The sequence below is a fragment of the Olea europaea genome, chromosome 12, assembly GCF_002742605.1.
Source record: "Olea europaea var. sylvestris chromosome 12, O_europaea_v1, whole genome shotgun sequence".
Classification (NCBI taxonomy): Eukaryota; Viridiplantae; Streptophyta; class Magnoliopsida; order Lamiales; family Oleaceae; genus Olea; species Olea europaea.
The window spans coordinates 12,668,614-12,691,662 of record NC_036248.1 but is presented as its reverse complement, the minus strand read 5'-3'; the positions used below and the strand labels follow the sequence as shown (position 1 = coordinate 12,691,662).

Here is a 23,049-nt window from a genome sequence, read left to right as displayed (position 1 = left end):
TTTGTATGGATTTTCATTTTAAAAATTTTATAGACTTTTCTGTAATTCAAAAGACTTTCATTTAAAATAGAATTTACATGGATCTGATATAAAATTCTCATACACAAGGTGTTAGTTTCCACAATTCCCATTTTTCTTCCCCTCCTTCTTTCCATATAATAAAAAGAAAATTGAAAAAAATAAAAATTTAAGACCTTAGTTAAATAAAAATAATCAAAATTACACATATATATGATTCAATATTATTAGTATAGTATACTTTTAAAAATAAATAAATCATTTAAAATTTTATATTTTAATAAAAAAATGGATATTTTTCACCAAAAAATTGAATAAAAAAAGTTACAAGAATCCAATTTAGTTTTTCATATAAAATAGAAATAAATAATAAGAGAGAGAAAGAAAGATAAATGGAATATAATCAATCGAAAAAAATAAATTTTAATTATATATGTACATAGGTTAAAAGAAGGAAAGATTGAATATATATATATATATATATTAAAGACTTCCAAAAATTCGTGATTAATGAGAGATAAATTTTAAGATTTTATATGAGTGCTTTCTGCTTAAAAATTAGTACTCCTAAGAGTCTTTAGAAGTCATTAAAATTTGAATATCGCAAGACTTTTAGAGGTTTCTAAAAAGGCTTAATTGAACACGCTATAACTTTTAGAGACTTTTTAATATCTATAAAAGTTCAATTGAATACACCGTAACTTTTAAAGAGTCTTAAAAAGTCTCAGTTAAATACCTCTAAATTTTTAAATTCTAAAAAATCATTAAAAATCTCAATTGAATACACACCCCTTAATCAACATCATTGAGTTATTAGTTTGTTGAGGTGGTAACTGTCGATTCATACTCAAAATGAGAATAAAGCGATTCACGAGTTCACAGTATATGTCTGCCAAATTAATTACTCCATTTCGTCCCATAAAGATAGTCATATTTTCTTTTTTCGTTCGTATCAAATTATGGTCCCGTTTCTTATTTGAGAGCGTAGTTAATATACTAGTTTTCTAATATGCCTAATGTGCTTTGTCATCGCAAATATATAGTTTAGTTACCTCAAATATTACATGCATAACTTAATTACCTAGAATATTAATTTCATCAATGTAGGGATATATTAAAAAAATAATAGACAAATTTATTATTTCAATTTATTGATTAAATTTTTTAATTTGTGTGAAAAAAGAAATAAAACTATCTTTATAGGATGGAGGGACGATAAATAAGTTTTGTATTTCGGATTTTATTTCTTACTACTTTCGTTACATTATAAATGAGAACAAACACCAGTTCATGCTAGTCCCACCATTGACCCTCTTTTCATATCTAGTCCCCATTTTTTTAAAATGAAAATAGGTGAAATAATATTTTTATGAAAAATGAGTATTAAAAAAGAGGAAAAATATTTTTATTTATGTGAAATATAATTTTATAGAAGATTTTGTGATTAAAAATAGGAGAGTGGAAAAAGGAATAAACTCACAGTAAACTCAAAATATCACGTACAGTCTAATATGCACACGCTCCACTCTCTCTCTCTCTCTCTAAAATGGGAGGGAAGTATTAATCATTTTCAAAGCGCCCCCGCTCTCTTTATGTAGATATATTTCTCCCTCTAAACCTCTATGCGTCATTTTGAAGCTGTTCTTTTGATTTCAAATTTTAACCCTCTTTGCACAAGTTACGTACACCTCTTTCGGTCCGTACAGGAGTTTCTAGGGTTTAACCGCAAGAGACAAAAGTGGTAATCTTTCAATGGCGGCGGAGAAGCTTCGCGATTTGAGTCAACCCATTGATGTTGCTTTACTTGATGCCACTGTTGCCGCTTTCTATGGCACCGGGTCTAAAGAAGAGGTCTCTAATGCTTTCCCTCTACCTTTTTCTCGTTCCTTTTTTAATCTATCCACAATTCACCTTTGTCTGTATATGTGTAATTTTTATTCAAAAATTAGTAGCAAATGTGGTGCTATTCGGACTTTTGAATGGGTATAGCCTCCTCCATAAGACTCGGTGAAATTAAGATATGGTACTAGGAGCTGGCTCATTTTCAAATTATTGTTATTTAGTTCCTGAGCTATTAAGTTGATTATGAGTATTTTGTTCGGTTCACTTGAGATTGAGTGAAATGGAATTTTACGGACGTTGTAAACAGTGAATGGTGACCTTAGCTCACTGTGCACGTGATTTGCACGTGCCCGGGACAGAGATGAAAATGAGTCAGAAACTATTTGAGAAGGAAATCAAGGGCACATGGTGTATAGAGGGAATGGAATATAAGAGAACATAGCGCTGTAATTCATATCCTGTGCTGTTGTTGGCATTACATGCAGTAGCTATGAATATTATGTCCATGTTAGAACTTACTATCCTTGTTGTTTTTTGTCCCTTTTTATGACGCAGAGGACTACTGCTGACCATATCTTGCGAGATTTGCAAAGTAATCCCGATATGTGGCTTCAAGTTGTTCACATTCTATCTAACACGCAGAACTTGAATACCAAATTTTTCGCTTTGCAGGTTCGTTGCACGAGCACTCTTGCATTTTTAGCCTTTTTAACTTCATTTATGACTTGACTTATTGTTGAATTGTCGAGTGCATGCATGCCTCTGTTTAAATGGTTGGGGGGGGGGGGTTGAGATCAATATTTTTGTTCTTGACTTTTACCTTTATAAATGACTTTCTGCATTCAAAAATAATATGACTGCATGATTTTTAACCAGCTAATCTCCTCCACAAAACTGTCATATTGTAGCTTTGGGTTATTCAATCTTAGAGAAAAGACCCCTTGTGCTTCACCTGCATGCAAAAGCTATTTATGCTGCCGAATTTAATAGTTGGCTTAGTTCTGAAAACTGTGCCATGTTATGATTACTAGATTTTCTGATTATTGTTTGCAACTGAATCTCCTCATGACTGTGCGTGTGGTCTCCTCACATGAGAATTGCTATCTTAAGGCTTCATGGTTTCTCATTAGTCATTAAAGGCTTTGATTGGATCCCATTGACTGTGGAACAATGAATCTTTGCTGCCAATGCAGGATTGATGATTCAACTTAACTTGTTGAATCATTCAGATATATGGAATTTATGAACGATCTCCCCCTCTCATAGATTAGCTTAGAATGATGAGATTTGTCTTCCATTATTTGTAAATTGCTACTCAGTCTTGCCCTTTGAAGCAGTGGGGCGGACCCAAAACTGACAAAAAATGGAGAAACTTCTTTCTTGCCATTAATCTTCGTGTCTTGATTACTACATTGGCGAATTGTATCTTTTTGGTCATTGACCTCCCGATCAGAGGACATCAATGCAAATAGCTGAAATTGTGTATTTTTACAATATTTGTAGATAATGAGGATAGTGGTCACTTGTTTAACTTCCATATACAGGTTCTAGAAGGTGTTATCAAATACAGATGGAATGCTTTGCCTATTGAACAACGGGATGGCATGAAGAACTATATTTCTGAAGTTATAGTTAAGGTATGATTACCCCCTTTTGGTGGGAAAATTGAATGATGCGTTCTCTCTGTTGCATATTTAATGAAGAGCGTGAATTCTGAACTTTTATCACTACTTGATTGTTGAGCTTAGCTTTCAAGTGACGAGATCTCTTTTCGGCGGGAGAGGCTGTATGTCAACAAGCTCAATACTTCATTGGTCCAGGTAATATAGTTCCGTTTCCCAAAATGCGCTCACTAATGGGGCATTCAGTTGTATTTGCACTCACTTATTTATGCATCAAAATGATCCTGCTTGGTGGCTATTTGTGTTATCTATTGTGCTATTTGTCTACATATATAGATTCTGAAGCATGAGTGGCCAGCGAGGTGGCAAAGTTTTGTTCCAGACTTAGTTGCAGCTGCAAAAACAAGTGAAACTATTTGTGAGAATTGCATGGCTATACTGAAAGTAAGTCAGTAGTCCCATCTCTCCTTTTTTTTTTTTAATAAAGTGCATGCAGTTGACAGAGTTGTTACTTGTCAGCTTCTAAGCGAAGAGGTCTTCGACTTTTCAAGAGGTGAAATGACTCGACAGAAGATTAAAGAGTTGAAACAATCACTAAACAGGTTACAATTTGATCTATTCTCTTTGAAATTACATCTTTTGATGTATAGTTAATTGACAACTAAGTCTTCTTTGGTGGTCTGTTGATTGTCACATTCGATGTCCTTGTTTGAGCCCCATTCTTTGGAAAGAAAATGTATTTTTAAACAGCATTTTGACATTATTTTAATCACACATTCTTCAATAAAATAATATTACGCACAAATCCAAAACTTTTCCTTATTTTTTAACCACATATTTTCCATCAATACACTATTCAAAAATACATTCCCCCCAACAAAAAGGGGGGGGGGGGGCTCAAACAAGGGCTATGTATTCAACTTATAGTAGCATCAGGATGTAGATGCCAGTTCGATTTGTTTACAAAATATTATTTCTGTATGCATGTGAGCACCTAAATTCTTGAAAATTTGCTTCTAGTTTAGCTCTTCATTCCAGAAGAATTCTATTTGACAAGATTATTGCATGTCGATCGTCCATTACTTTCATTCCTTTTTTCTGATTATGAGAATTTTTTTTGTCTCTACACAGTGAATTCAAGCTTATTCATGAGTTATGCTTATACGTTCTATCAGCATCTCAAAGAGCAGAGCTTATCAGGGCTACCCTGGCGACATTGCATGCATTCCTTTCATGGATTCCTCTGGGCTATATATTTGAATCACCTCTGGTTGGCAACTTATTTTCTCTTCTTATTAATTATCTTGTGGAGTAATGGCGTTGTGGACTTTTCAACTAACCACATTGTGCTTGGAATTTGGTGGTTTTGATGTTCTTATACATTTTCAATAGTATTTCAAACCCACAGTTTGTTCTTTTGTATGACAGCTTGAAACACTCCTTAAATTTTTCCCTGTCCCGGCTTATCGGAATCTCACCCTTCAGTGCCTGACCGAGGTATGATTTTTTTCTACTGTCACCTGATGCAATTAGCAATGGAGCATTTCATCCTAAAATTAATCTTGGATGTTGCATGTGTTAATGTTCACAGGTTGCTGCTCTCAATTTTGGTGATTTCTATAACATGCAGTATGCTAATATTTATAGCATATTCATGGTGCAATTGCAGGTACGCGAAGAGAATTTCTGTACGTTTGATTTGTTCTTTCACTCTTTTGAAGTGACAGACTTATCTCTTTGGTCTGAATAAATTGTATTTGGAGCTTAGTCTTCAATGTTTAAATGACAATATTGATGTAATTGAATAAGTTTATGCTGATTAATATGCAATCTTTTTGGCTGATTAGAACATCCTCCCACCCAGCACTAATATTCCAGTGGCTTACTTGAATGGCAGCACTGAGGAGCAGGTGAGAATTTAGTTTTATGACATCTGCTCTACTTTTATAGCCTCTTATATATTGATTCTACTTGTCTTTTTTCTTCTCAGGCATTTATTCAAAACTTGGCTTTGTTTTTCACATCATTTTACAAGGTTATTCCATGCCTCTCCCTCTGCAATAGAAAGTGAACACAGACATTAAGAAAGCTCCAATGGACGAATTAATTTGCTTTTCATTGAATGAAACAATACAAAAATTGCATGAAATGAGCAAACGAAGTCGCTTTTTTGTGAAAGAAATATTATAGTCAATTTGTATTGTTCAACTCCTACTATGGATCGTAAACTTACTTTACAATTTGTTTGTTGAATGCAAATTAAGCAAATGCCATTTTTTAATACCCCCTCAGATTTATGAATTCCTCCTAGGTTCATCCCATTTTGGTTTCTTTTCTGGCCCGAACGCTTGTGAACATAATTGAGCTTTATCTAATATTGCTGTTACATTACATTGTGTGACCGCTAAACCCCCTGTTAGGTCTCTTTTATAATTTAATACTTTTTTTCTCTCATTTTAACCACACGTTCTCCAATAAAATAATATTACACGTAAACCCAAAATTTTTCCTTCTTTTTTAACCATCCATTCTTCAAAAAAATCACTATTCCAAAATACATTAACATTAACCCCAAAACTCATCATAATGGATCCCAAACAGGGGCTAACTAAGTGTGTCCAGAAACATGTAATGTTTTAGTGGCTATCATTTGTTATTTAAATGTGGTAATATATGCACTAGATGGCCCATTCCTACAGATTACTCTCTTCAGTTCAAAATGAGATTTGATTCTGCTGTTTCTTTGGCAGAAAGTATTTCATGAGAGAGTGAATTTCTTCATTCATAATTGTATATCACTTCTTCAGATGTTTACAGGCACAAGATTTAAGATTATACGTGTGATTTCTGGCATTCCTAAACCTCATATCCGAGTCTGCAACTTTATTGAATTTCTTTTGTTATTAAACAAATTGGAGCCTTGAGCATTGCAATTTATATTTTTTCCTAAAATCGTCCTAAACTATTATATGATGGACAATGCAGTCTCATATTAGAGTGCTGGAATCCACGCCAGAGAACATAAATGCGCTATTAATGGGTCTTGAGTATCTCATTAATATCTCATATGTGGATGACACTGAGGTTTTTAAGGTACTGTTATTGCACATCCACTGTGTTTTCCAACTTTATCACTATTTTGGTTCTAATAACAACTAAGTTGCTGTTTATTTGATTTGTCAGGTTTGCTTGGACTATTGGAATTCACTGGTTTTAGAGCTGTTTGAAGCTCATCATAATCAGGAAAATCTTGCAGCAGCCGCAAACATGATGGGATTGAAGGTGCTATATATTACTTTAGTCCCTTTTCATCTTTTCTCTTGTTTTAGATCTTTGAATATAACTAATCCATCATTTTTTCCTGAGTGAGGTTGAAAGTCATAGTCTTGTTTTCCTGTTGGTTATATGATGCATATAGGTTCCAGTTTTAAAGTTGAAGACTTTGAAGGACTAGTTCTACTAGGTGCATTGTTTAGATAGTTTTTTCTTCTTGTGCGTGTCCTTGGATGACTGCCGAATGAAAAGAAAATGAAATAAAGTAGGTTTCTCAAAATGGATCTGAATATTGAGAAGTGTAGAGATTCAATTGCTATGATGTGATGGTTCTCATGAAGATACCATGGTATGAGGAGCGTAAGCCATATCTAAGAAAGAAGGCTGTGTATATCATTGTTAGTAAGAAAGCACCATTCATGCACTGTAATTTTCATAAGTTTTCCCTTCTCTTAAAGCTGTTGCTAGTGAATTTGGTCAGCTAACGATTATGGCTTCTTAGAAATTGTCCTGCACTTTCGAAGAACTGCATGGCCAATCTTTGGATAGCGATCGAAGGTAAGATAGTTGTTACAAGAATTTGCTGATGCCTGATTTTTGTATTGAATTATCAGATGTTTCCGGCTATGGTTGATTCACAAATCATGCAGAGGCGACAACTTTATGCTGTTCCAATGTCGAAGTTGAGATTGCTTACAATATGTCGCATGGCGAAGCCAGAAGAAGTTCTGATTGTTGAAGATGAAAATGGAAATATAGTTCGTGAAACTATGAAAGACAATGATGTCCTCCTGCAATACAAGGTTCTCATTCTTATTGAAAAGAAGATCAATTGGAAAAGCTGAAAAATTGAAATATGTTTTTAACATCAATAATTAATCAATACGTACTATTTACCTATTTATGTTTGTGTGCATTATTCTCCAACATCTTTTGCCTGATGATGTTCATGCTCCAGTGGAACAATTGAAATGAGATAACCCTAATGTGTGTAAGAAGTTATTGCGATCCCTTATTACTAGCCTCTCAGAATGCATTTGCAAAGTTCTTCTGGTTGACATTGTCTACAGTTGGAAGGTCTATTTAGCACCCGTTTGGCCCCTTTTAATTTCATTTTTCTCTCTCTTATTTTCAACCACACAATCTTTCCATAAAATAATATTACATGTAAACCAGAAACTTTTCTTTCTTTTTCAACCACTCATTTTTCAAAAAAACACTATTCCACCCATTTTTATTTCCCCAAAATGGGGGCCAAATGGGGGCTTATTGTGTGTTAGGTTGTACAGTGCCTGACCTTTTTGGTGAAAAGGGGACTGTAAAACCATATCCAACAGATCATTTTAAGTATCCTCAATGCTGATTTCTTGAGGAAAAACATGCAAATGGAAAGCATTTTAGTTGTTTGACTGGGTGGGGTTCTCTTTTGGATGGTTATTCATCTAACAGATCCTCTGTCCCTCATGTGCACTATTTGAGTCTGCAGCATGACGTGTTTAATGCATTTTTTTGCTGAAGACTCAAGTTTCCTCATGAGAAATAGTTGCACGGCCTTGTTAGCGTGGTTTTTAGGTAGTTTCTAGAGCTCTCTATTTAGAATTTAGGCATGCTCGTCATTGCCAGAAATTAAAATTAAAATATGCACAAGACTTGAAATGAGCAGTAAAGAATTACTATTTTTTGTTTGTTTTTTATTGAGATGGAGTGTGACATAGATAATATGAAATGCTTTGTGCTGATGAAGATTTGTCTATATGCTTGTGGAGTAACTGTATTGCTAATTCACATCATATTTCATCTAATTTTGCTTCGGGATTTCATATATGATCTTGTTCACTCGGTTGATGATTCACAATTGGCAGATAATGAAGGAAACACTGATCTACTTGGCACATCTTGATCATGTGGATACTGAAAAGCAGGTGTGGTTACTGGCAACATCTCTCTCTTTGTGTGTGCTTTAATTTCTTAGCCTATGTCTAAGTATAAGCTGACCACTCAATGTGTCAACCAGTATCTAGTATATAGATGTTTATTTATTTTTACTGTTATGGGGGTGAATTATGACAAGGCTTGAGTTTACAGTTGATCTTTGTTTAGAGGAACATGTAATGGCAATTTATCTAACAGCTTATGATAGTTCACTTCATATATTTGGTAAATGCTTATTGATGATGTTTCTTTGCATTGAGGTGGAATTTCAAGTATTTAATTTTTTCATATCAGAAAGAGAGTCAGGTAACTCAATGGAATGGAAATATTTGGTGATTATCCTTTTTTAAGTACAAGAAGAGAGTCAGTTAACTCTTTGTATCCTTTTTCAGTGAAAGAAATTTCAAAATATTGATTGGTGTTTCATATAATATCTGAGACTTCGAACATGCCATTTTTACATCCTTCACATTGATCCATTTTTGGAAGGCTTAATGTTTTGTTGTCATCTCTTGCCAAAGAAGTTTATATTGTGTTTATGCTTGTCATACTAACATTACACCACATTTCTCAATTTTTAGGGAACATTTTATTCTTTTGCATTGTTAATCCTTCCTCTTTTGGATATATTTATTATGCTCCATTTCCTATGTCAATATAGAATTGGACGACCTTTTCTAGTAGATTAAGCTTTATCACTTGTACAATGTCTAATTCTTGGATATGGATACAGATGATTAATTAATCTAATGTATTGTTTTAATTGTGTATGGATACAGATGTTAGAGAAATTAAGCAAACAACTAAATGGAGAGGATTACACCTGGAACAACCTCAACACCTTGTGTTGGGCTATTGGGTCTATATCTGGGTCAATGGTTGAGGAGCAGGTACCACATTTGTCTTTAAATATTTCTTTTGTCTGGCTTAAGGCATGACTGATTAGTACCCTCTATTAACGTTGTTCTTATGTCGGATTTTGTCCATCTTTAATCATAGAGTCGAATGCTCTAATCAGTCTCTTTATATTTATTATGTTGCTAATTTTGGAGTAGGCATGACTCACGAGGCTTTTTTTTTTATATATTAGCTTAAGGTTAATTTTTTATTTGTATATATTCATATCCTTTGTTTTTATTGCCTCTTCCATCTTTCGAATATTATCTCCCATTGAAGTTAAACTTTAGATGTCATAGTAGTCCATGACTTATAAATGGCTTAATACTTGCTTAATTAGATATCCATCTAAAAGTCATAGCATATGTGAGTTCAACTTGCATTACCTTTAAACTCTGAAGATTTTACCTTCAATCCGCTCTGTTGCCTATTCTATTGGAATTGGTATTTCACAGGATACCATTGTTGTTCTCTGTGTTATTCTTCTTGGGTTTCAACTTTTTAAATTGTGATCAATTTAATCCTTTTGTCAATACTGTGATTGTTGTCTCCATTTTGTTACAAATCATGTGATGGTGGTACTTACATTTTTGGCAGGAAAACAGATTTCTTGTGATGGTGATTCGTGATTTGTTGAACCTTTGTGAAATCACCAAAGGGAAAGATAACAAAGCCGTCATTGCTAGTAATATAATGTGAGAATTATGACATTAAGTTTTTTATTACTACCTAAATTCTCAACTGCACCAATTGAATTCAGCATGAGGTTTCTTCTACAATTTAGTGAAAACTTATCCCGTTTCTAATTTCTTGGATTTCTAGGTATGTGGTTGGGCAGTACCCGAGATTTCTGAGGGCCCACTGGAAGTTCTTGAAAACAGTTGTGAATAAGTTGTTTGAGTTCATGCATGAAACACATCCAGGAGTTCAGGTTGATTCTTTATTTTTATTTTTTCAATTTCATATGAAAAGTGTGCACTTTTCATCCGTGTCTTCATGTCGTGGAGATGCTTCCTTTACATGATTTTATCGCTTTTTTGGATGTCTCCTACACTCTGATATTTTAACTTTTTTTCTTTTAGGACATGGCCTGTGACACATTCTTGAAAATTGTTCAAAAGTGCAAGCGTAAATTTGTTATCACACAGGTTAGGTTGCTTTTGATCTTTCTCAAAAATGCTGCCTTAGGGTTTATGAATCGTGATCAATAACATGATGATAACAAAAACATTTGAGTTCGTCTTATAATTCCAGGTGGGGGAAAATGAACCTTTTGTATCGGAACTCTTAACAAGCCTTGCAGCAACTATTGCAGATCTCGAGCCTCATCAGATTCATTCTTTCTATGAATCTGTAAGTCTCTTTTATATTGATAGTATTTGGTTCCATTAAAGGTTTTAATTACTTGTTTCTTGTTATAATGTTAGTCACAGCCAGAATTTTTTGTGCGAGAAAGTAACTGTTGCCACCTTCCCTCTTTAGGTTGGCCAAATGATTCAAGCAGAATCTGATCCACAGAAGAGGGAGGAATATTTGCAAAGATTGATGCAGCTTCCTAATCAGGCAAGATCCTTGTTTATCACATTTCTTTATGTAAATGGATACCCACATTATTCATCTCTTTTTCTGTCCCTTAATTGGAGCCCCATAGCTTGTGGCTAATATTAAACATTGTCTTCTGCAGAAATGGACTGAAATTATAGGACAGGCACGCCAGAGTGTGGATTTCTTGAAAGATCCGGATGTTATAAGGGCAGTGCTTAATATATTGCAGGTATGGTTTTTGAATAAACCTCAGATCTTTAAATATGTATGGTAGATGTTGACTAATAGAGAACACAGTGATGATTACTTTTGTCTGTTATCATGCACATGTATTATTCTTTATAAGTTGATGGAAAATTAGTATTTTGCATTATTTTTTATCATTTTTGTTCCTCTCCCGCCCTTATTATACTTTTCAAATTCTTAATCATTTGTGTTGTCATCCTTGTTCTCACGAACAGATTCTTGTGCATTTTGTATGCTTCTTGGCAGACAAATACAAGTGCTGCCACTTCTCTTGGAACATATTTCTTGTCACAGATTACCCTTATTTTCTTGGACATGCTCAACGTGTACAGGTATGTCTAGATTTTGGTTTTCAGTATATCTGCATCATTTATTCTTGAATCTACAAAGTTTTTATTTTTTATTATTATTATTATTTTTTTTGTGGCTCTTTATTCCATAAGTTCAGTTTTTAATTGCTGGGTTTATATTCCATGCAACAGAATGTACAGCGAGCTTATATCTACTAGCATTGCTCAAGGAGGGCCGTATGCCTCCAGAACATCTGTTGTAAAACTTCTACGGTGAGTTTTCAGATATCAAATGTCTTGTTTCTGAGGCATAGTTGATTTCGATTCTGTGCTTTTTTCAACAGCTCAGTCAAGAGGGAAACACTGAAGCTTATAGAGACGTTTCTAGACAAAGCTGAAGATCAACCACAAATTGGAAAGCAATTTGTGCCTCCAATGATGGACCCAGTACTTGGTGATTATGCCCGAAACTTGCCTGATGCAAGAGAGTCAGAAGTTCTTTCTCTTTTTGCTACAATCATAAACAAGTAACATTGTTTTCTAGTCATGTTTATCTTTCCTGTCGGAGTTATATTTGACGTGGATTCTTTTTCAATGTTAATTAATTTCCTTCTGTGTATTGTTCATTACTTGTGTAGATACAAGGGGACAATGATTGAGGATGTTCCTCGCATATTTGAAGCTGTTTTCCAATGTACTCTTGAGGTTGGTGATTTTATGTTTTCTCTTGAGTCTTGAAGTGTTGTTATGTTCTGAACAGTATTATCCTCGTAAAAGTATTTTATAATGCCAATTGTCAACTAATAGCTACTATCCCGTACATTCCTTTGCTTTCCTGATTATTCCACCGATTGAAATTAGATGCAAAAATATTGCCTGCCATTCCCAAATGCACAAACTGCTGCGCATTGAACACACACATGCACTTACATCTATATGTACACACTTGTGTAAGTAGATATATGCTAACGCATGCAACACGTAAAATATTCAAAATTATTGCCTGTCATCCCAATTGGATAAGGTTGAAAATGTAGCATCTATGCATTGCTTTATTCATTCTTGCCCTTTCTACCTCTACGCTCATCTTTATTCAGATACCCGTATGCTTATTTGGAATTGATTCTCTCTCCATTATTCACTGGTTTCTCTGTCCTACTTTTTCCTCACTTTTTTGTCGCCTTGTTTCACATTTTCTAGTTAGCCATTGTTTCCCAGTTTCTCTCTTCCTTTTTTTGGAGCTCCTCCACTTTCTTGGGTGGCCACTAATTCATACTTAGATAAATAAGAAATTATAAAACGAGTCTATGAGTTATCTGCTTGAAAATTTATGAATCTAAAGAAAGAAAATAATATTTTGAGAAACAATTGTCTGAGTTACAAAAATGTATTGGTTGAAAGTTGAGGTTCTTGATTCATCCTAATGAAGTTAGGTTATTGATTGATCCTAATGAAGTTTACTCCATGCTTATGATGTATATTAATAGAATAAGTCTGATACCGAGTCAACTTTATAATGTCTACGTCATAAATTTTTCTGTGTTGACTTCACTACTATTTACAGATGATTACAAAGAACTTTGAAGATTATCCTGAGCATCGGCTCAAGTTCTTTTCATTACTTCATGCTATCGCTACTTACTGTTTTCCTGCTTTGGTTCAATTGTCCAGTGAGGTACGTTTTAAACTTCAAACAGTGATAATTTCTTCGTGATTTTATGGTGGTTAGCGATATGGAATTCAGCTACCGCAATTCACTTCAAATATTCTTCCACAACAATTTTATGACGATGTGCTTTATTCTTGTCTGGTGGTTTGCATCAGCAATTAAAGCTTGTGATGGATTCCATCGTTTGGGCTTTCCGGCACACTGAGCGAAATGTTGCTGAAACTGGACTAAACCTTCTACTGGAGATGCTGATAAACTTTCAGGTGTGTATTTCTCTGTATGTTTTGTATTGTATAGATAATTTATGCTAAAGGCAGCATCACTCTTGCTGTGGTTACCTTGCAGGCTTCTGAGTTCTGTAATCAATTCCACCAGAGTTATTTCTTGACCATTGAACAAGAAATTTTTGCTGTTTTGACGGACACCTTTCACAAGCCTGGGTTTAAATTGCATGTACTGGTGCTGCAGCACTTATTTTGCCTGGTAATATTTATGCTCATGTTTCTTCTCGCCTTTATGTTGTCTTTTGCCTATAAGCATGCTAATTGCTGTCATAATGAATCTATTATAGGTGGAATCTGGTGCGTTGAGTGAGCCTCTATGTGACGTCTCAACAGTTCCGTATCGTCCGAATAATGGTTTTTTTGTCCGTGAATACACTATTAAACTTTTGAGTACTTCCTTCCCCAATATGAAGATAAGTGAGGTATAGTAGTTAAAATTTGTGGAGCGTTGTTTATATACGAGCGCTATGTTCCATGGATTTATTACTTACTGGATCTTTTCAGGTGACCCAATTTGCCCCCCCCCCCCCCCCCCCCCCCCCCCCCCCCCCCCCCCCCCCCCCCCCCCCCCCCCCCCCCCCCCCCCCCCCCCCCCCCCCCCCCCCCCCCCCCTCTAATTTTTTCAAGTGATAGTTAAGAAATTTAGGACAACTGTGGACGCTCAGTTTATGGTTGCAACTTGTTTTTACATTTATAAAACCCCTTGGATGAATTCTGTCTTCAGCTGTCCGGGATAGAGTTTTTGACTTTTGGATGAGTCATTTTAGTTTTCCTAAAGTCCTTTGGGTGGTGAGATGTTGGGTTTTTCCTTTCAATTCCCTTTTTATCAGTCCAATCTTTTGGGTTACAGTTGAGAAGTCCAGGATAAGCATGAAAGAAAAATCCGATTAGGGCTCTGTAATTGTGTGCATCTTTCTTTAGGTTTATAGAAGCCTTGAAGAGTTGTGCCTGTTGTTCCCGTTGGATGGTACAAGGTTAAGGATGATTTAAGATGAATTTTGGTTGACATACTCGAAAATAACTAATGCTGCTCGAAGATGTCTCTTCTGATACTAGGGAGAAGTTAGATTTTACGTACTTTTACCTCTTTAATATTGTTCAGTACAATGCAATCCTATACCAAATACACAGTTAGTGTTTTACATGAAAGGTATCTGGTCTTTTAATCTTGCTCTATAAGCATGTCGCAAGTCTTATTTCAACTATAAAACCATGGTGCAGGACAACAAAGATCTCTATGCGGAGGAGGCTGCTGCTCAGCAAGAAAGGGAGCGGCAACGGATGCTTTCCATTCCTGGCCTAATCGCACCCAATGAGATACAAGATGAGATGCTGGACTCGTAAATATCGGAAAATCTTGCTGCGTAACCTAATTTCCTGGATTTTAACTCTAAACTGGGGTTGGTCGCCCAAGAGTTCACTCCCATAAACTATATTAAGGTCTGATTTGTATTTTTGTTCTCCCAATTCTTTTTGTCACATGCCCAGATTGTTTGTCTTATTTAAAAATGTAAGCATGGAGGCGCCCAGGCACCACGGATTCGCCGCTCAAGGAAACGTTTGTCGGGTGTAGAGTAATTAGATTCTAATGTAGGAGATACAGCTTGTGACATTGTAATTGAGGAATCTTTGAACTGGTTGTTGAAATGGCCTCGCCAGTTGTGGCTTTCAGCAATTCAAAATAGGTCTAATGTATACAACATTGCAGGTTGTGCAGAAATCGTTTTTGTTTTTTGTTTTTTTCTTATATATATATATATATAATAGCAGTAAGATTACAGGTCTCTCAATTCCAAGATATATAATTGTTTTACAAGAAAAAACAAAAACAAAAACGATATATATTTTGTTGGTTTGTAGCACCTTGTATTGATGAGAAAGTGTCGTCTCATTAATGTGGTATTTGTTCCATTTGGTGCCATCCGCAATAGCGTTTTATTTTGGCTCAGCGAGCATTGCAATTTCGGTAACAAGTTATTCGGATTTTGGTTGAATTGTAATTTAATAGTTCCATCCATTATTCACTTTTTGCTAATTTTACTATTTTAACATAATCTGTGAGCTGAATTTGTTGATTATGAATAAGGATTTTGCTATAACAACAGGGGAGCTGATAGCCCCTTGGACCGAATCCCACCCATGGGGGTGTTACGCGCGAAAAAATGGGACCCCCACCTATGGGTGGGGTTTGGTCAGCTCTTGTTATGGCAAAATCCTATGAATAAAGGTTTCTGTGTTTAAGGATGATTTATGTTTTGGAATATGTAGAGTTTTATGCCAAAAGTATGAACCCAAAACTTGTAAAATTTCTACGAAGCAGAGAGTTCTAAGTTTCTTGTTGGAAAATGTGGAAGATAGATGACTGGTTATACTCTGATGATTAAGTTAATAATAGCGTATGAGATTTTAATGGCACAAGGACGCTTATGCCACTCTGACTTTTCCTTAACTGTGCTACAGATTTGGAACTGTTTTTACATGATCCTTGAATTAGATGGATTGTAGTCAATTTTGTACTGCTGTGAGAAAAGCATGAATAATGATACCAAATATATTGAAATGTGAAGGAGTTGGCTCTCTCTTGTACATCATCTGGTATGGTAGGAGAACCAAGTTTTCCTTGAGACAATTTGTGAACAGAGGCTTTGGTCATACCCATTCGATCTGGCTGCATGTTCTTCGCATTCATCCGGTAAGATGTTGGGCTGCACATTCTTTGACTTGTCGACTTACCTAGGCATTTTGAAAATTATTTTGATGAAATGAACTATTGACTAAATTTACTCGAAAGAGTGCTTTTCTTACCTACAAATATCTACTGATAGGGGAAAATAGTTTCTGCCCCCCGGTGACAGGAACTTCTAATTCATAGGCCTCCTCTTGTGCTCCTGTAGACTGTAATCTGCGACCACCTAGTTTCTGTTGATGCTGCGGGTGCCACACTGTGGATGGGAATCCTTGATTTAGAGACAGACGAGTTGATTGCACTTCCTGAGGTTCACCGTCTGATGAGCAACTTATCGTTGCACATTAATATAGTCAACTGAGAGTGGTACAAGGGTCATGAATATGGCAGCTTTTGCGCTAAATGCTCTTCACTATGTTAGTGTTATAGCTAATCCCGATGTCATTAAGTGTGCTTATTGTCACTTTATAATGCTAGCAAGTTAATAAAGTGGTGTACAACTTAGCATGTATGGCTACCTCTTTACCCAGTGATATGCATTGGGTTGATTCTTGTTGTTTATTTGTTCTTTCGTAGGTGACGATTTATCTTGATATAACACAGTTCGAACTCATAAAAAGAGGGAAAAAACTGCAAGCATTCAATAACCATGCAGAGTCGAGTTAAACCCTCAAAGGATGTCAAAAGTACTAGAAGTCATTACTCTGCATTGTAGAATGTCCAATCTGTAGGGATAGCATAGAGAGCAAAACATTAGCGAAGAATTATAGCTTTCATTCAGAAAAACTCCCAAAAATGAAAATTTAGCACCTTATGAGAATTCTTAGTCGCCCACCTCAAACAAGCAATCAAAAATGAATAAATATTGTTCAATGTAATACAAAAAGCTACAAAGTTCTCTAAGCCATTACCTAAAACTAAACAATGAATAGAAACCACCAGTTTGTATTTTGTTTATAAAATGTTGAATGAAGAAAAGAATTCAACTGATGTATAGCTTTATGTTAAACTCACTTCGAGTCCATCCAATTGAGGCTGAGAATTTTTTAGAATTTCTTGTGCTAGCAAGGTATTGAGATCGACCAAAATGGCACGAGAAATTACTGAAGCTCCTGCGGTGATAAACGAAAAGGAACTGTCAAGGAAACTGGAATGAGCCCCCAATCTGGTTACTGCCTGCTGGAGGATTGATGGCCACCCATAGGAGGGATATTATGATGGCAATAAGTCCTGACCATACAAAAACAATTGTGGGAGTTCTCCCTCTTCTGCCCATAAGCCCTTTTGCGAAGGGGTAGAGATGTGCCAAAACCCAAAAACTGAAGAAAACTCCTCCTAAAAGACGGCTCCATTGTGGTATAGCACTGTAAATTGTGCGGCTAAATCCAACTGCTATGGCTATCAAATTAACCATCATAATGGTGATAGGCGGGATCATGAGGGATGTCCATTTGACGAGATAGAGATCAGCAAATTCGTCATCGTCATCATCCCCACCTGATTTCGATGTCAAGGTGAAAGAGATCTCGACTCCAGCAATAACTTTTAGCAGCCCCTGAAACACGGCAGCCAAGTGAGCACTAGTCCCCCCAATCAACCAGAACTGTTCGTTCCTCCACCACTCTTCCAGTTCAATGCCGGCCCACTTGACCTCAAGCACAGCAAGCAAGCAGAGTGTTACAGTAATGATCAGGAGGTATACTAAGAATGCGACATTGAGGGTTTGAACAATAAACTGGCCAGAGAAGAGGGAAAGCGCAGGAAGAAAGCAGTAGACAATTAGGAAAACCGAAGTGAAAGGATAAATTCCAACATTGAGGTACGCGATCCTTTGCAAAACCTTCATTTTTGAGCTGGCCAGAAGGGCATTGTTGCGGGAGAAGAATATTTCGACTGAGCCAGTAGCCCAACGAAGGACCTGATGAAGCCTATCTGTGAGATTGATAGGGGCAGTTCCACGGAAGGCATCGCGTTTAGTGACACAGTAAACTGATTTCCATCCCCTATTATGCATCCTATATCCTGTGACAACATCTTCTGTAACGGACCCATAAATCCATCCAACCCGCTGTCCCCATTCAGTCTTATCCTCATACCAGCAGGAGATAACACTGATTGCCTCTGCAACAGTTGATGCATCCAGAAGATCTCGAGGTAAAGTAAGAGCACCAGGAGGTCGTCCATTCTTCACAGCTGGATGATCAGCCAGCGGACGACCTTGAAACTCTGCTACCGGTATTGAATCCATCAGTAAATTAGAATTTCCAAAAATTTTTGGAGAAAGTGAGAGGTTCATTTCTTCGTCATCAGAATCGCCCATTCTCAAGGCTCTGTTCTCGTCTGGGGAACTAGCAACTGTCACATGCTTTCTCCGCCGGCCAAAACAACGGCTGCACCAGCCTGGGCTACGTTCTTTGGACCGAGGTGGATCAAAGCCATAAAGAGCAACCCGCCTAAAGAGACATCCGGTTCCGACATAAACTGGACCCTGCAGCCCATCAAGAGCACGCATGTTTCCATCGAAGAAAACAGTATTGCGATTGGCATAGCGATCGGATGGGTCAATACCTTCAAATCTTTGAGGAAACTGCACATAGCATAGACGATCACCACCTCTATCCATCATGAAACACATTCCTTCCCTCATGGCTTGGGAGTTGTAGATGTAGTGGTCACAATCAAGGTTAAGGATAAAGGGGCCATTAGACATGATTGCGGAGGCTCTAACCAGAGCATTCATGGCACCTGCTTTCTTATTGTGATCATATCCAGGGCGCTTTTCACGGGAAACATAAACAAGCATGGGGAGACGAATATCAACATCGGTCAGGTCAATCACCCCACCATCCTCTGCTGTTCCCTGTAGTGGTTCATCACTTGGAGGTTTCAGCATCACCTGCATCATTTGAACAAGAGGTTATTAGTTATATGCCCGACCACTTGTTCTTCACCGTCAGTAAGCTTTCTTGTCTTGAGCTTAAATTGCAAGTTAGAGCAGGCACACAGAAATATTTGGTTGTACCTGTATTATTCCCGCATGATCACCTTTAGAGTGCTCAGATGCAGGATTCTGCCAAGTTCCAGGCCAGTGGGTTCCATCTGCCATCCATGTAGCTTTCTTGACCTTGATAACCTCTACAGGTTCATCTCCTTTTGTCTGCCTCTGTTCCTTCATGGCCTTAAGTTCCTCCCTTGCATGATAGGCATCGGATCGGCGCCGTATAGAGTCTGGCAGGCTATTGATCCGAACCTTAAACTCATCATACTCGCGCTTTACTCGTCTACGGTCCTTGACAAAGTCCTGACGCACCTTGTTCTTGTAAGGATCTTTCTGCAGATTGAAATAAGTTTCTGGATTCCTTGGCTCAATGTTGTGCTTGCGACAAAATGGGACCCATATATTTGCAAAACTTGCAGCTTCTGCCATGGCCTCGAATGTCAAAAGTGCTCCTCCATCATCAGAAACATAACAAGCAAGCTTTTCAACAGGATAATCGGCAGATAGTATGGACAGTATGGTATTAGCAGTGACAAGGGGTGGTTCTTTCTCTGGATCTGCAGTAGAGACAAAGATATCTATGCCAGGAAGATCAGACTTGCCAGTAGGATTGCTTAAACTAGGCATTTCAAATTTCTCTTTTAAGACATTAAGATCTGTAGCTCGATTAACGGGGCAAAGCTTTGGTAGTTGGTCAAGAATCCAAGAGAAAGTAAACCATAATTCACAAACCACAGACATCCCCCAGAGCCAGACAGCATCATTGTTGGGGTTTTGGATTCTCCACATCAAGAAAAACCCAAGAACTACCATTCGTATAACAATAAGAAGCCTGTGAGCGGAGACGAAACGGGAGGTACAAAGTTTAAATTAGCATGTACTCAGTACATGGACCATAAAACATCGCATGATATGTGTGACGTGTGCCAAATGGTCGTGAAATGATAAAATGACTATTTTCCCTTGGTCTTTCAAGCTACAATTATTCTAGGTCAAAAGTGAAAAACACACCAGCAACATTTTTGAGAGTTCCAAACATTAGAAGATGCTTAAGCGTGTCTTAACGTCTGAATTTTGAGCTAAAGACTATAAAGTTTAATACAACATCAATAAAGTCTTGTTCCCAATAAATATGCAGCCATTCTCCACTCTGTTCAATTCATTGCTAGTTCTACTGAGAGATTCAATACAACTAGATCTTTAGCAATTACACTATTAAGTTGAGAATACAAGAAAAAAATGATTATCAACTCCCATTTAAAGACGTCTTGGACGGATGCAAACAACTCTGTATATGTTTGAAAATCAACTACCCTGGTGCTATAAGGAAAACCAAAAAGTTTCGTTATCAGTTCCTCGATCTGATGATACAATGGACGATAAGACGTTTTGCACAATCATGAAATCTTTGCAAGAACGATGGGAAAGAAAAGTACAAACCAGAATCATATCATAACGTTTAAAGAACAAAACATGATATAGGATGTACCTGTATGGGCTAAGAATAGCAGCTGGAATCTTAAGTTTGCGAGTGAGTGGTCTCCATGGTTTGTTCACTAACTCAGTAGGTTCAACAAAGTCATCATCTTTCCCGTTCTCAAATCTTCCCTCCTTTGGCCATATAGCGTTCCCATATCCATAGGTTCCTTTTGTTTCAAACAGCCACCGGTTGTGATCAAAATCTCCCGTCTGACTTCTCATTAGTGCCGACTTTGTTGATTTCATCAACGACAACCTCCTCTCCATTCTCGACATCCCAGATGGCGGCGGGAGTTGAGGAAGTGCTCGCACATTTTCCATTGCTTCATCCAAATCAGTAGTCTTATACGGCTCCTTACACCCTGGGCAAATCCCATCTCCAGTTTTGATCACGTCCAAGTAACAATCTCTACATATCTTGAAATCACACTCACACGGGAGGATATCATTTCCCCTTTCATCACTCATGACATTGCCATCACACCCGGGAACTGCACAAGACGACCCTTTTGCGCCAGCCATTTGTGGATGGGTTGCTTCTGATTCAATAACTTTATCCATAAGATGAGCTCGTGTAATGCTATTAAATCCACCGGTGAAGAGTGAACTTGACACGTATTGCTCTTCAACCCTTTGAGATATGGGATCCATGGGCTGGTTATCCGGAGTTGGTGGCATGTGTACTGTATAGTTCACAAAATCAACACTTCCAAGTTCGCTATCAAGATCATCCCTTGAGTAACTGACATATCGGCCAGATGAAGTCCTCCGAGCAAATGTCACGTGTGGGGGCAGCGGAGGCTTGCCATTATGCGACTCCAGCACATCCGATGATGCTGTTGATAGATTGGATCTGCTCGCCTTGAATGATTTTGATGCCATTTTCAATTACTAGTAATAGAATCTATTATCTACTCGCTCGATGGCCCTGCACCACAGGTACAGATTAGTAGAATTCTACTTTATCTGTAGCTTTCTTCCTACGGATGACAATCTATTCAAAGCTAAATACAGAAAAAGAGAGGAAAAAAAATCTCTAGGAGAATTTAGTCAAATGAAATATTAATCGTGTCTAAAGAAAATCTTTTGCTTTGTCAGAATTGGATTCTAAAGTCAGAACAAAGCCATAGAGCTTCAATCTACTGAGCAATCCAGATACATTATCCATTAAATTATAATCAGATCTATAATAAAGATTTAGAAAATCAAGGTTGAAAAGGAAAAAGTGATACAGAAAAACAAACATACACAGTAAAGAGTAAAAGGAAAGATCAGAGAACCATTTCAAGAAAGACCCAAGAATTCATATTCCTCCCAGTAACGAACAAAATAATTGAACTACTTTTTATGCTCGTTAGTTATGGATTACAAGCTCTGAATACACGTATCGATATTCATATTCAAAGTCTGTATATATAACATCAACTGTATATATTAATTGAAACAATGTATTATTATACCTTTAATGGGGTTGAGACAAACATATATGGCATGGGTATTCCACCGCCGTGCCGGCTCCCCACTTTCTTCACAGACAGCTTCTTCTCTCCTTCTGACCCTGTGTGTCTCTGTGTGTTTATATCGTAGAATTATGTCATTAGTTACCACAGTTGACAGGACTGCATTTTTACTGTCTTTAAGGATGTTGGCACACGATGACCCATTCACAGTTTTTCGGACAAAGATTTCTTTATGGTCCTTTTTAAAGTCAAGTGATAGAGAAACAAATAAATGAAAAGGTAGTTATAATATTTGCAAAATATGAAACAATTCCTAGAATTCCATTGAGCCTGTTTGATTTAACTAAAAAATAAATAAAAATTTGTAAAAATCACACATTATATGGAACCCGTAGTTTTTTTCACATTTTAAATCATGCATTTCATCATTTTTATTAAAATCTACTAAAACTTTAAATTATTAACAAAACCAAACAAGGGCTTAATCTTGGATAATATGTTGCTTGATTCGAGCACATTTGCCTCTACATAAAAAAAAATATATATTTATATAGGTGGTTGTTTCAAGAAACCAGGCCAAACATCTTTTTACAGAATTCAATATTTCCATTAATTAAAAATAAGTATTTTAAATTTTAAATCGACGAATATGAAAATACTAGAATGGGAAGACGGTGAGTCAAAATTATTATTTATTAGTTTTATGTTATATGGGAGGTGTCCATTTCCTACTTTAATCCTTCCACTTGGGTAAATCACATTGTTTATACAAAATTATATAAGGCCAAACATCTTTTTACAGAATTCA

General features: G+C 36.6%; 2 protein-coding genes and 1 long non-coding RNA gene across 3 annotated transcripts; 2 read left to right on the top strand and 1 right to left on the bottom strand.

Annotated features, from left to right (window-relative positions):
• Nucleotides 1-1,539: 1,539 nt before the first annotated feature.
• On the top strand, nt 1,540-15,859 carry LOC111406621 (protein EXPORTIN 1A-like). The gene is made up of 37 exons (XM_023036010.1): nt 1,540-1,869; nt 2,416-2,532; nt 3,405-3,497; nt 3,609-3,680; nt 3,819-3,926; nt 4,002-4,084; nt 4,614-4,752; nt 4,911-4,979; nt 5,074-5,151; nt 5,330-5,392; nt 5,473-5,517; nt 6,468-6,575; nt 6,666-6,764; nt 7,370-7,558; nt 8,618-8,677; nt 9,467-9,577; nt 10,182-10,279; nt 10,407-10,515; nt 10,667-10,732; nt 10,839-10,937; nt 11,067-11,147; nt 11,269-11,358; nt 11,622-11,707; nt 11,858-11,938; nt 12,010-12,192; nt 12,304-12,370; nt 13,230-13,340; nt 13,490-13,597; nt 13,680-13,817; nt 13,906-14,040; nt 14,123-14,134; nt 14,540-14,592; nt 14,721-14,775; nt 14,840-14,958; nt 15,107-15,176; nt 15,479-15,584; nt 15,705-15,859. The coding sequence occupies exons 1-37, from the start codon at nt 1,771-1,773 to the stop codon at nt 15,857-15,859; spliced, it is 3,555 nt and encodes a 1,184-aa protein (XP_022891778.1). The 5' UTR covers nt 1,540-1,770.
• Nucleotides 15,860-15,943: 84 nt separating this feature from the next.
• LOC111405685 lies at nt 15,944-16,815 on the top strand. The gene is made up of 2 exons (XR_002704847.1): nt 15,944-16,310; nt 16,444-16,815. It is a non-coding gene; the product is annotated as an uncharacterized LOC111405685 (long non-coding RNA).
• A 246-nt stretch (nt 16,816-17,061) lies between these two features.
• Nucleotides 17,062-22,658, bottom strand: LOC111405683 (cellulose synthase-like protein D3). Its single transcript, XM_023034683.1, has 4 exons — nt 22,242-22,658; nt 20,792-21,709; nt 19,327-20,134; nt 17,062-19,200 (listed from the first exon to the last, which is right to left on the bottom strand). Exons 2-4 carry the CDS (start codon nt 21,661-21,663, stop codon nt 17,443-17,445), a joined length of 3,438 nt encoding a protein of 1,145 aa, XP_022890451.1. The 5' UTR covers nt 21,664-21,709; nt 22,242-22,658; the 3' UTR covers nt 17,062-17,442.
• Between the last annotated feature and the right edge of the window lie 391 nt (nt 22,659-23,049).